Source organism: Apteryx rowi, unplaced genomic scaffold (genome assembly GCF_003343035.1).
Source record: "Apteryx rowi isolate R43461 unplaced genomic scaffold, aptRow1 scaffold_117, whole genome shotgun sequence".
Lineage (NCBI taxonomy): Eukaryota > Metazoa > Chordata > Aves > Apterygiformes > Apterygidae > Apteryx > Apteryx rowi.
In genome coordinates, this window is record NW_020447386.1 from 1,464,902 (window position 1) to 1,478,833 (window position 13,932).

Sequence of the window (13,932 nt, forward strand, 5' to 3'; positions counted from 1 at the left end):
TATGACTTGGTAGTGCCAAAGAAGATGCAGTTTGCAGTAAACTATACTGGAACTGCCTCTTGGTTAGCACACAAGGATTGAAAGGATGCTCATTTTCTCAGTGTTAATTCTCCCTTAGCTAGGATCAGATGTCTGCGTACCAGGACATCTGTGATGACTAATGTGTCATAAAAACGCAAGTATATGCTTTCTGGTCTGAACGTGGCCTTAGTTTGTCACATTAGCCTACATTAGGTCTTCCAGTGCTCTTAGCTTGGGAGGTTTTCCCCTGAGTTCTAGCAAAAATGTATTTGCATTTGACATGTGGGGAGATCTGTGCTGGAGTGGAAACCAGTTCTGAAATGGTGCAGAAACATGACAAAGTTTTATCATAAAAAGGGCCAGAATAATACTAAAAAATTCCCTAGGTGTAACTGCATGCTTAAAATACCAGTGTTTTCCAAATGTAAGACATATGAAAGACTTGATTTTATTTTCTACATGTAACCTATTCAGAAACAGGTTAAATCTGTGTTTTCAAAGGGCTCTGGTGAACTTTCGGCTTTGTGGGGCTGTTGAGCAAGTTGATAAGATAAGTCCTTGTATTATAAAAGGACTTTTGCCTTTGTGGTAAGAAGGTAGCAAGAGAGGGGGGAGAGGAAATGAGTAAGACGAGCTGGAGGGATTTGTTGTAATTTTTTTTTTCTAAAAGAAATGACACTTAGGGCTTGTTTACATTGTTCTGTGAAGCAAGATTTGGAGATAATTGAGCTAGCAGAGACCTGAGCAAGCAGGTCTGCATACAGCAGCCTGGATCTACGTGCAGGCTGCGAGCAGCAGAGCCGCATGCGTGAAGTCTGACTGAGCCTGCGTTGTGGGTGCTTTTCTCTTTTCTACTTTGTATTCCCAGCTGCTGCTAGAGCACATGCAGAGCTCTAGTGTTTGGGGATCTCTAATGCAGCCTGAGAGCAGTTCTGTGTACTTTGTCATTATGGTTTTAACTCTTGGAAAACTAAATAGACTGTGATTTGTGTGGTCAGTCCTCTGCACTATGTCAAGCTGCTTCTGCCTCAGATCTAGGGCAATCTCTGTCTCTCAGTAGACGACAGGATTGTAGACGCGTTGTTCACAAGGGACCTCGGGAGATCATCTAGCCCAGCCTCCCACTTGAAGCAGGACTGTCACTAGCACTTGATCGAGTCAGCTGTGGCTTTGACTAGCTGAATCTTGAAAACCTGCAAGGATGGAAATTATGCAACCTTTCTGGGCAACCTGTTCCAGTGCTGTACCGCCCTCTTAGTGAAAAAAAGTTTGCCCTACTACTTAATCTAAACCTCCCAAGCTAGAGTCTGTGGCCATTGCCCCTGTTACATTATCTGCCACTACTAAGAGGAGTTTGGCTCCATCTTTGTAACTATCCTGCAGGTAGTTTTAGGCAGTTATTAGCTCACGCTATAGCCTGCTCTTCCTCAGACAAGTCCAGCTCCTTCCACCTTTTCTCCAGAGGACGTGCTCTTGGCCTCTGAGCACCTTGGCAGCCCTTTGCTGGACCTTCTCCAGATTTTCAACATCCTTGATGGCCAAGAGGCCCAAAGCTGGACAGGAGAAATCCATGCACTGCCTCAGCAGCATCACATAGGGGGGGATAAGAGCTTCCCCTGATTTGTTGGCCCCGTACTTCCTGATGTAGCCTAGTATGTGGTTTGCCTTATGTGCAGTGAGAACGTTGTTGGCCCGTTTTCAACTTGGCATCCACTGTAAGCCCTATCCTTTTCAGCAGGGCTTCTATTCAGTCAGTTGGTTCCTAGCCTCTATTGTACACTCCATTTTTATATAATAGAGTGTACAAGCAGCTATGCTGTAATAAAAAAAAAAGTAATTTATTAAATTGTTAAACAGTAAGTCAAGCACCTATGTCTTGTGTATTTTGCCTGTTCTGAGAGATCTTGGAGAAAACTGTGATAGAGCAACTTAAAACTATTTTAATACTTGCATATCAGAAAACATAATAATGTTACAAAAATGTGTTTGCATTCCAGACCTAAGACATTCTTTCCTTGTAGTTTTTGTAAAAAATTGCATGTTCCTTTTTGTAAAAAGAAGAGAAATATCTCCTTCATAGAGCAGGGGACATCATTGAGCACTGTGCAGGCTTCTGGTATTTGAGCTGAACAGCTTAGTGTGATATGTGGTTGCAGTAGAAGCTGCTTTCTCTGAAAGAATGAGGTGAAATGAATTGTTGTAATCCAGCACTAGAGTGCACAGGGAAGTCTGCTGAGCCCAGCGCAGCTTGGCATTCTTCTCACCTCACTGGTTTGGGAGTTGAGAAAAATCTCTGATTCCCTCTGAGATGCAGAATAATGTGGAGGCCATATGCTGGAAGCRGGAGACGTTTCCAAAAATGAAGTTTCTCTGGCGACTCCTGGACATTCTTGGGACAGGGGCTGCTACTATTACTTCAGCAGAGGTGTTGGCTCAGGGCTGGGATATTTACGTTCCTCCATTACTTGGCAGTCTGCCTCTGTGTTTGTGTTTGTGTGTGTGTGTGTGTGTGTGTGTGTGTGTGTATGTTTTAAATAACATCCATGAAGGGGAAATAAATAGAAACTTCCAACAGTTTCTTTTGGCAGATTCTATTGTAGAAAATGGAGATGATAGAGGTTTTCAGGAATAAAGTTGTTCTTATGCTTAATATTTGCTGGATAATACACAAGCATCATTCTCAGGTTCCACAATAAAACAGAGAAAACTATGCTATTGAAAGCAACCAGAGGTTGGTGGGGGAAGGGAGGGAGCAAATGGTTTCCTCCTTGGGAACTTAAAAGTTCTAGCTAATTTGGATCCTTCTGGAGATGACTAGTAGGTGGAAGGTGTTTCTGTTGTATCAGTAACTGGACTCTTCTGAATTTGGTGTCAGATTTACCGCCATACCAGGAGTATACAATTTAATTAAAGTCTGTGGTTTGTTTGCATGACACAGCCTTGTAGTTCTCAGAGACTGAACACTCCTGAAAGAAAGGGAGTGCGTGCGTGTGTGTGTGTGTGTGTGTGCATGCATGTGTGTGCCTCCTTTGCTCTGCTTGCATTAAACTCACTATTCTGTGGGAGAGGCTGGCTAGTTGTGCGGCAGGTGAGCAAGCACTCTGTGACCCACATAGATCCCCTGTGACAAGACATGTGGTCTTCTCAATGGCCAGACAGAGCCACAAAGAAGCAGATGGAGCAAAGCGCCTAGTCTTGATCAAGGCATTAAGGGCATGGTGCCCACAACCTCCAAAACATGCAGATTCCTTTTTCCTTGTATCAAGTGGCGCTTGGAGAAAAAGGCTGCTGTGTAATCAATTATTTTAGGTGAAGCACTTGAAAACACACCTGTGCTTTTGTGTAAGAAAGATTTGAAGTGTAGTTTGTCTCCACTAGAAGAGTGTATAAAATGGTCAGTGGATTTTTGTATTGAGATGACCATCTTCTTGTTATCTGGAGTACAAAGATGTCTGTGGGAGTGGTTCAGAGGGACAGTGTGCTTAGGAAGAAAGGGCTGAGCCTTTTTTAAGTGGGCGGTTGAGCAGGGGATAACGGAAGAAGATTGCATTTAGATACTGTCAGAGCTAAGAAAAAGAGCAAAACAAGTTTTGTCCTGGTATCCCAGTATTGCTTCAGGGTGACCCTCAAGGGCTTTAAATGCTGGACGAGACTCTTTTAAGCAAAGTATGTAACAATCACTGGTAGTTCCAGATAACTTTGGGGCGGTCTGAACAGAGTATCCTCCATTTTGAGGAGCAGGCTGTTGGAAAATTTCTTGCTGTATATTGGATCTATGAAAAACTCCACAACAGCCACTTGTGATATCATATCTGCCCAGTAGTAAATTGGTTACTGACTGTATGTCTTCAGCAGCATTACTACCATCTCATCCAGAGCCTGATCATTTCTTGACTGAGCAGGGATGTTAACTTCTCCCTAATTGCTTACATAACATATCCTGGATATTTTGTTGGCTGGGCTTGTGGGCCCCCGACTGTGAAATTGCTCAGAACAAGGGAGCCRTACTATAGGCCAGTCTAACATCAGACACTCTAACATGGTGACACATCAGTAACTGTGACTGTGCTCCTGCCTTGCCTTTGTGCAAATGGGTGGTCAGGCGGAGCGCTCCTCCTGTCTGCACAGCTTCTGTGCAAAGTGTTGCAGTGCTGAGGTGGGAGAGAAAGACACCGCTCCTGGGGTTTGGCCACCAGTGAAGGCAAAGGTGGCAAGAACTCCTGACCTGGATGATGTAAAGCAGAAATATTGGCCAGCATTGAAAAGCGCATAGGGGAAGCCAGGAAGGTATATGAGGACCTGTAGGCAAAGACTGCTCATAGATAACTGCACACTGTGATTGCTGGATTTAATTGCAAGTCGTTTGCCATCAATAGGAAAGACCAGAATCTGCCTTCTGGGGAGAGAATTTGTGTTGGCTGAGAGACACTTAATGCTTCTGTGGACACTGCTGTTTGTAATAGCATTTGACATAATAAACAAGCACTTACAGTTTAAAAAGTAAGCAAAGAATGTATTTCACTCTCTTACTGACACCCTGTGAGCATTCAATTATGGATAGCTGGGGATTCTTTGGTTTTGTTAAATACATCACCACAATATACAAAGACTGGGTATTGTTGATGCTGTGGCCAGTCTAGAGAGAGCCCTGTAGTGGTAATAGTCTGCTCCCATGGCAAATTTTATGTACTTCCAGTGGGCTCTTGACACATTCAGAAAAGTTGAGAGCTGTGAGCTAGTCTTGTTCATGATAGATGACAGAAGCAAGTGTTTACTGCCTTGAAATGCTAGAAGGGTTAAAACCATCCTCCTGAAGACCTAGAACAGAATTGCTGTTATTCTTTAAAACAAGAAGATATGGAGAGTGGCTTTCAGAGAACAGGGTTTCCGAACTGCACTGGGAGCCACAGACTGCACTTGTGCCTGCAAATTTCCTCCCAGAAAGAGCTGATGCGATTTCTGACTTCAAGCTTTGAATGATACAAAACTTTTTTTTTTTTTTTTGGTTGGTGATGGACTTGAAACAAATGTTGAGAGGCAAAATACCCATAGAGGTATGAGGATTAAGACCACAAAGCTGGATGCAAACTTATGGTTCTACTCTCAGAAGGGCCTGAGCTGTTCCTGCAGGAACAGAAAGACCTGCTGCTAGCCTGTTCTTGGGCACACCAGGTAGAATCCAATGGAATAATGTCATGTTCTGAAAAAAGTATATGCAGAGTAAGGAAGAAGGTATGGCCCAAGAACAGTCTTAGGGTTTTTGATAGTCATAAATGAAAGTCTGTGCTTACTAGCATCTTCTTATCCAAGGCTCTACCTTCTCTTTTCCTCCTCCTCCCCTGCCCCCTCCCCTCCCCCATTTTAAGCTTTAGCAACCACACTTGCTTAACATACTCTGTTCAATAAAAGTAGAATAAGGATACATGCTCCAATGCCTTGAGTCACATTAACTAAAAGTCAAATCCATTTCTGACATTTAATTAATTCTTGGTTCTTCAAATGCTACACTTGGTCATCTGAACATACTGTAAAAACTTTGTTTTGATCAGTTTCTCAAGGCAATAACATATTTGCTTCAAGCTTTAAATAGAACAAACCAAACAACCTTCACTAATCACTGAGCTCCTGAGTTAAACTCCTGGATATAAGAATGATAGAAGTATGGGAATTAGTCTATAAAATTGGGGTAAGTCTTTCACTCAGGAGCTCATTACAATGGAGTTCATATTCACATAAAACTTGTTACCTGGGTTGCCTACACTAGAAGTAACAAATGTACCTCCCCCACAATCATCCTACCAAAAGCCAGGCTCATTTTCTAAATTTAATTTAATTTGTTAATGACAGGAGGAGGTCACCTTCCCTTTGCAGCATAGTAGGACTTGGGGGTGGGGGGCACACAAATTAGCTGGGAAACCTGCAAAATGAAGCAATAAAAAAATGCCAGCAATGTCTCCCAAAAATCTCTGCCTGGGTTAAGATGCAAAGCATGAGTTTGAGACGGCAGTTGTAATTGCCTCTATTGTCAACTTAAAAAATTCTTGGGTTGTGAGCCTGTCACAACTGTAGCTGACTGTAAGCATTAACTTTGCTTTAGAAAAAGGCACTGAAGAGCAGAGATGATCTAATCACACAGATCTCTATTAACAGCATTGGTAATTAACCTTAGATTGCTGCATTTCTGCCTGTTGCCTTGAGAGTGACTTTTTTCCCCTGAAAGACTTGAAAGCTGCATGCCCTTGATCCATGGGCACCTGGTAGTGTCGGGAGCCATGAGCATACTCCTGCTGGAGGACAGCTGATAAACACCTTTTCCAAAGAATACTGCTACTGCTGGGAGCRGCAAGAGTAAGGTAACTGAGGAGTGGATGGGGTCATATAGCCACTTATTTATTTTGGTGATGTTTCAGATTGCTTTAAAGTAGGTAGGATTTTATTAACTTCACAGATAAAAAAATAAATAAATAAACGTGCCTGTCTGTTACTCTTTGGTGACCACAACAATAAATGTGCAATAAACAGGACTTTTTTTGTGGTCTCTTAGCTTAAAGTTATTACACTTTGTTCTCTCCTTTTTAAAGGCTTGTTTAGAGTGCAGAAAAACAGAAAATTTCAAAATTACTAGTTCCTTTTAGTAACTCTAAGTTTTAAATTGACGAACCTAGATAAAGTAAGAGCTATCACACCTGTCACAGCTGCAATACTTAAAATAGAGATATCAAATCCAATAATAAAATACAGGTGGATACTATGTGTTCCCACTGGTGACTTAGCTTTAAAAAATTAGCCTTAATAGGAATATGCCTCACTAATTTAAGATGTAGTTAGGAAACTGATTTTCATCACTAAAAGTATTTCTACTAAGTTACTATAATCTTTTTTTTCTTGTGAATTTATCCTAGTTTACCCCCCTTTAATAGCTTCACAATGCCTTTTTTTCTGTTCCTGTGCCTCGCAGAGTGGCTTGCTCTTTCAGCAAGGGTTTGTAACTCATCAGTCACTTCCAATCTACTTTCCCTAGCTAACGCAGAAGCAGCTGTAACAGACACTTTGAGGAATTATGTCAGACTTTTCTACATGTTTAACTACAGACATTCTTTCCTCTGCTATTCCAGCCTACCCTTCATGCCAACAGGTTCCTTCTTTCCTCCCTTCAGCAAATACTCTGACTCTTGTTTAGCTCAATTCTACATCAACTTTTATTAAGTAATGAAACTCCCAAGTCCATCATGCCATTCAGACTACTTGCATATTCTCTTTTTCCCCATTTTTATGTTAACATTCAGCATACTCCTTTTACATTTTGCACAGCAGTAAGAGTTCACTAGGTGTTAGATCAGTTATCTAAACAACACAGATATAGCTAGAATTTGATAGTTATTTGCCTGAATTGCTAATACTGTAGTAGAATTGTTACTGAGCTAATATCCTTAAATACAATAGCTTAAAACAACAGCCAATTAACACTGGAAAGAATCTAATCTTACAGTTTCCCTCAGATTTTTTAATTTACACAGTATCATGATGTTTCTGCTTTTTTCTTGTCAGAGTCACATAGTTATTCATTTTGAAGGATGCCATTATGTGCCAGCTAACTTCTTTCCTATCAGTATAAAACAGCATTCTCTTCTTTCTCAATAACTGTGCTTTGCCAAAGAGTAAATTTTCATCTGGATGCTTTTGTTTTCTGAAGTCCCCTACTGAACTATGACCTCTTAGCTGAAAGACCCCCTGCTTAGGTTGCAGTTTCTTTTCTTATGTCAGATAGGAAAGAACTCAACCACGTATTAAAATAGGGACTTGCTATGTACTTGTTTACGGCTCATTCAGTTTCCCACTGCCACTCCAAGGCCCTTGGAGGCAACATCTCCTACTCCATCCAAAGACAGGGAGCCTCTCTCCCGTGCCCTGCACAAAACTACGAGAAACATTTTCTCTTCTGAGTTAAGGCTGGCTATGAGTAACTGCTGAGTTTTAGATTTTCCAGTGAGGAAGGAAAGAGTTTCATCATATTAACTCAAGTTCTCCAGAGACTTTTTATATAAAACTGTTGAACTGAAAGTCTTCCACAAAAATCTATCATTATTGTGCTTCCTGCAGAAGACACAGAAAACAGAAGGAAATGGAGAAGAATACAGGATTGTTTTCTTCTTGTGAGAGGCTAATCCACAGAGTAAAGTTTAATTATCTTAGTGTAAATAGCATGTTTGTTTAGTGCTCTCAAGTATATTTGCAAATTAAAATATGTAGTGCAATGGTGTTGTTTACATTTGGACTCCAGACCTTCCCACACCAACAGATCACAAAGTCTCTCAGATTAAATATGGGGTTGGGAGAAAGGACTGAATTTGCTCAGTGAAAGCCTTTAGACAAGTAGTAGTTTATAGTATAATTTTGAAATCTAATTGAAGTCATTCTGTGAAAATAATAAATACCCTATCTCACTGGTGTAGACAGAAGTATACAAGCAAAGGAATACTATGTCATCACTCACCTTTTTACCAATATACAATTAGATAACACAGTATTTCCAAATAAGAGAATGTTTCCTTGAAATTATATAGCAATATTTCTTTYAACTAAAGACTTATAGCAAAATATACAAGTAGCACATGATTTTTTCAAACAAACAACTGACCATTACTATTTATTAAATAATGTAAATAAGTATTTCACCATTATTTCACCAACTAAACAGCAGACAGTAGTGTAAGGAAGTGTTTTAAACAGAAGAACAGGATTTTAATTAAATGAAAAAATGAGTTACATAAATAGCTTAGACTCCTCCTGAAGTGCAAGTGATTTATTCTTAGTTTCACACAGAAAGAACAACGATGGAATTTTTTTCAATTTCACAGTGTATATAAACTATCTGAAGTTGCCCACTACACTGCAGTTGAAATCTTAAGAAGGCTACTGATATTACCCATCTTGCACAAGCAAAGTATTCACCTACCGTTTAAATGTTCCTGTTTTAAAAACAGCATAGTGAACAGTAGCACTGAAGGATACATTTACTSAAAGAACAGCTGATGAAAATATTTTCCTATATTTAAATAAGATGTAATTACAACTTTGCTAAAATGAACCATTCTGTTTATAATAAAAGTTAAAGTAGTCCAAAACCACTGTCATTAATCCTTTGAGAGCCTGCAACAGAACATATCGGTTCCCAAATGTTTAACAGGCCAAAACCAAGGAGGTCATTCCTAACTGTGTACATAGTCATATATACATACATGAAACAAAGAAAGGCTTGTATACTGATTTAACAGATTCATTATGAGTTTCTTACTTGAATTTGCTAGGAAAAACAGCATGATTTATCAGTCTCAGTCACCTCCCACGTTTACAGGGAAGACTGCCATTTTTGGACCACCTTCCCCCAAAACTGTATTAGACCACAGATTCCTCTATAGCAGACTATGAATTGCTTCTTTCATTGCCAGTTTGTTTTCTTTCTGGATCAAGAGAACTGCCTTCAAATAAAATTTTGTTTTTCATTCCTTCTCTAAGCATTCTTTGCCGGATCCTGTGTTGGGCAAAATTGTACCTGCAATAAAACCTAAGAGAGAGGGGGAAAGAAAACGTGATTCCCTGCTTCATATTAGTGACAATATCAAATTAGAGTTATTCAACCAGTTTAAAAGTTGAAAACACATACAGTAATGCCAATAAAATTAACTATGAAATAATGTGGATAAATGATGCTTCTCTAAGGCAAAGACTGTGCACCACTTAGGAGACTGAGACACATGTCCAATGAAAAATACTCATTTCTATAATTTGATTCTTAATCTCATGAACATTGAGCATGCTGCCTTTATAATTAGGATGGAAGGATGGTACATATGAAGGAAAAAAAAAGAAAGAATGAAGAAAGAAGGAAAGAACAACTGGGTTGTTTTATCTCTTAGGCTTCAAGAAAAATATAGCAAGTTTTCTGAAATACAATATTAACATAAAAAGTCAAGGTCATTTAACTCTTTCTCCTTAAAAATATTTTTTGGGAGAAGGGAGAGGACACTTTGCTAGACAAGTCTTTTATGGTGTTCCAGGAAAAGCGTGAAAGGTCAAAAGTGGATCATGTTGTACAAAGCTGCCAACACAGGTCTGTCAAAATTCAAGAAACATTTTACATACCAGCATCCTAACATTGTGAAAATAAAGCCACCAACTGCAAAGTCACAAGATCTTCTAACTCTACCTGAAAGAAAAACAAAAATTCTTTCAAAAATCAGAGAAAGAAACTTGGGTGACTTGGGTTCCCACTGGTTCCCATTATGAGAATAAATACCAAACAGCAAACAGGAACAAATTTCTCCTTACAAATGAACACAGGAAAAAGAGAAGGAAGAAGTACTTACTGGTTGCTAAAAAATGTCCGAGACCCAAAACTAAAGATCCCAGTGAGCCATAGAGTACTGATTCTCGTGCGCATGGGACATTTTTAACATCAAGGAACCCTAGGAGTTTAAAGGACTATAAGAAAAAAAAAATCTAATTACAAAAACATTTATGATTTAGCTTAATATATAAAAGCTATACTGGAACACACCTTGCATTCCCCTTTCTAGTATTTTAGCAAAATAATAAGAAAGGTTATCTTCTGAGTTATTACACATAAGTTACCTTGATTTCTGCTCTGCCTTAACTTTGTCACTTTATTAGTTTCAATTGCATTTGTACCTGAATAGATAAAGCACAGCCATATAAAACTAATGGTATGTCAACTATCTTATTACATAAATTTAAAAAAAAATTACTTTTGTAGAAGTCTGTGATGCCAACTTCATTGTTAAACTGACCTGTACTCTTAGTAGTCAAAAATAAATACTCAAGATTGTATTAGAGCAGAAGATTACCATACATAGCAAACTTGGACAGCTGTGTCAAGAATAGTTTCAAAGGAATTAACAGTTGATTTATGGACATCATTTTGTATAAATCTGGTGATCCATCCTTCCTTTTTAAGATTATAAAAGAACTACCTCCTTTCTTCCTTTACATTCCCAAAAGAAGGAAGGGAGAAAACCCTTAGGAATTTAACATCTTTGCTTAAAAACAACATACATCACAACAAACAGGTAAAGTTACAATCCATTATGCAGTTAGTTATACCATGTAATTTTAACACCTGAAAAGGCAAATGTGCTTTAAAAAAGTGAAAAAAAACCTACTGGAAAATGCATATGTACTAGAGAAACCTTAAACTGAGCAAAGAATAAAAACATTTTTAAACCAGTAATTTTTAACTAATCCTATGTATAGGCTATGTATAGGTATTTTGCACAGAAATTCATCTATACACAACACTTTAATTTTTAAGTAAACCTACTAGTAAAAATTACTCAATTATTTCATATCCTGCCCTACATTTATAATCTATCCTAACTTATATCTACCAATTTTCTATTAAATTCTCAAACAGCAATTACAAGCAGCATTCATAAACCCAACTCTGGACTGACAAATACATTTTTTATTTCAGAGGTGATCATACTGGCTTTAATACAATATAAGCTTTCTAACCTCAATACAACTCCTATTTCCCACCTGACAAACATCCTTATAAAAGTGCGTTTGCACCACAAGCAGGAACAGGAAGCTACATATAAGAAGGCTTCAAGAGGACATGTGTCAGAGTTAAGGTGGCTGAATGGGAATAACATCTGCACTTCCTTCTGCAAACAATTCTTTTGTCAGTGACAGTGTAAGAATTCTGTCTTCCTCCATTTTGTTGCGTTTAAGTCTTCAGACCATCATATACCATGTGTGCAACAATATCAACTAAAATCTAGAAAGATGATTTTTAAATGGTTGTAATTTTTTTGTAAAGATACTGTACTTGGACAAAGTGGGTGTTCTAGACAATGCTGCAGTAAAGCATATGTGAAGAGTAGCTGACTCTGGGAGACAAATTATTGTGAAATATGTTTGACTGGCATTAGGGATGGCAAGCACTTCACAACAGCTGGATTTGTATGCAAGTATGGAATATCCCCATCAATAATTATATGTATACTCTTTGTGGACAACCATCAGCTGTTTCAACACAATCCCTTTGTACAAATGAGACAAAAAGGATTTGGTCTATATTGGTCTAATCTCCTCATGAATAATTTCAAGTACTCTTATATGGAAGAAGTCATTTGATATGTTGCTGTTGTTGGCTAAGGTACCCATGCTACATCTGTGCTGCATGATGCATACTTTTAAAATAGTGTTTCACCTGTTGCTATAGTTGAAATCATTTGTTACAACTCTACCTATTGGTATTGCAAAGGCTACAATGTCACCACAGTGTTTCACCCCAAAAGAGAAAGTCCCTGTAAAAGAGTCTGTGGAAAAAAGAAAGGTCCTAATTAGCCATACAGAGCCTTAATTCTGTCACCTGAAGTATCATTTTTCATATCTCATTCCATAATTATTTCCACAGCAACAAAGAAGCCTTTTAACAGAGCAGRTAACAGTGGCAGTTCACACAACCGGTGTAAAATAACCTAAACCTGTAAGTATCCTGCACCGGGCTGGCCACCCACAGAATAATGGCACTGGCAATGAAATATTAAAACGCGCGAAAGGCCCCATGTAACCAGAATCTCCTGTTTTTTATATATACGCAACGGATCTAATGGGCCCGCGTAGACACAACGGTGCCGCCCGCCGCGGAAGAGAGCGGCGCCCCCCACCGGGGCTGGCCCGGGCCCGGCCCCTGGGGCGGCCTCCCGCGCTCGGCCGGCGGCGGCCGCGCTTGCCGGGGCTTCCCCACCGCCCACACCGGCGGGGCGGGGCCACGCGGGGCGAGCTGCCGGCGCGGTTCCCTCGGGCGGCCGCGGCCCCGGCCCCGGCCCCAGCCGCCGCCGCTTGCCCGCTCCCGCCCGGCTAAAATGAGCGGCGGACGGGGCTGGCCGTTGGGAAAGGTCGGGGTGGGGGGGGGCAGCGCCCCTCGCAGCTCAGGAAAGGGGTGGGGGAGGGGCACAGGCCGTGCCGGCGCGCGGCGGGAGGCCCCCGCCTCCCCCGCGCCCGCCATTACCTTCTCCGGCTCAGAGTCGCCCTCGCCCGCCATGATGTGGTTCGCAGCGCCCTCCTCGGCCCCCGCCCCCTCCTCGCACCAGCGAGCCGGAACTACGGCCGCGTAGAGAAGGCGCGCGGAGGGGCCGCTCTAGCCGCCCCGCCCAGCCCTGTCTCTATGGTGCCTGCGAGGTGGGCGGGGGAGGGCGGGCGCGCCGGCGCCATTTTAGGTCTAGCGCTGAGATTCCAGCAAAATCCTTTGTTCAGTGAAATGGGTCACGGAGCAGGGCGCGCGCGCGCACGCGCGCACGCAGGCGGGGGCGCGCGGGCACGCCGCGGGGGGGGGGCAGGTGGAGGGAGCGCGGTGCCGCCGCTCGCGCACGCTTCCCCCCCTTCTCCTTCCCCCCCCCGCGGCGCGCGCCTCTGGCTAGCGCCAGCGGGCGGCTGCGGCGGGTGGGGCAGTTGAGCCGTTGGCGGCCCTGTGGCCGGGGTGCGCGGGGATGGCGGCGGCGCTGGCGGCGGTGCGACCGGGCCCAGCCTCCGGGCTCCCCTGCTCGCCCCCCGCGTGTGGCGCAGCCCGAAAGGCCGCTTGAGGCTGGTCACTGTCTCGGCAGTGATTGCAAGCCGCGCCCTGAGGGCCCGGCGCCATGCAGGCTCTGGGCCAGGGCAGGCCGGCTCCTTCCCCTCTGCCCGTGCTGCCTGCCTCTGCACCCCCGCCACGGCTGGGGATTTTTTTTTTTCTGTTTTGTTTTTCTTCTTTGAAGAGTGCTATGGCAGCCAGGCTGCTCTGCCAACCTCACAACCTTGTGTCATGTCATTTGTGTATTCTGCGCTTTATGCAGAGGGAGTGTCACAAGCCCTCCATATGTCTCCCTCTTGCTTTCTAGATTGGGGCAC

General features: G+C 42.0%; 1 protein-coding gene across 1 annotated transcript; it reads right to left on the reverse strand.

Annotated features, from left to right (window-relative positions):
- Positions 1 to 1,947: 1,947 nt before the first annotated feature.
- Positions 1,948 to 13,177, reverse strand: LOC112973986 (cytochrome c oxidase assembly protein COX20, mitochondrial). The gene is made up of 4 exons (XM_026082474.1): positions 13,058 to 13,177; positions 10,389 to 10,503; positions 10,165 to 10,228; positions 1,948 to 9,586 (listed from the first exon to the last, which is right to left on the reverse strand). The coding sequence occupies exons 1-4, from the start codon at positions 13,088 to 13,090 to the stop codon at positions 9,445 to 9,447; spliced, it is 354 nt and encodes a 117-aa protein (XP_025938259.1). The 5' UTR covers positions 13,091 to 13,177; the 3' UTR covers positions 1,948 to 9,444.
- Positions 13,178 to 13,932: the final 755 nt, after the last annotated feature.

Bases quoted from the DNA above. Each gene is read 5' to 3' on its own strand.
- LOC112973986 (XM_026082474.1), bottom strand. From the start codon at position 13,090: ATGGCGGGCGAGGGCGACTCTGAGCCGGAGAAG. The intron at 10,504-13,057 runs GTAATGGCGGGC...TTTTTCTTATAG, and splicing joins GCGACTCTGAGCCGGAGAAG to TCCTTTAAACTCCTAGGGTT. The intron at 9,587-10,164 runs GTATGTAAAATG...CCTCTCTCTTAG, and splicing joins TTCACAATGTTAGGATGCTG to GTTTTATTGCAGGTACAATT.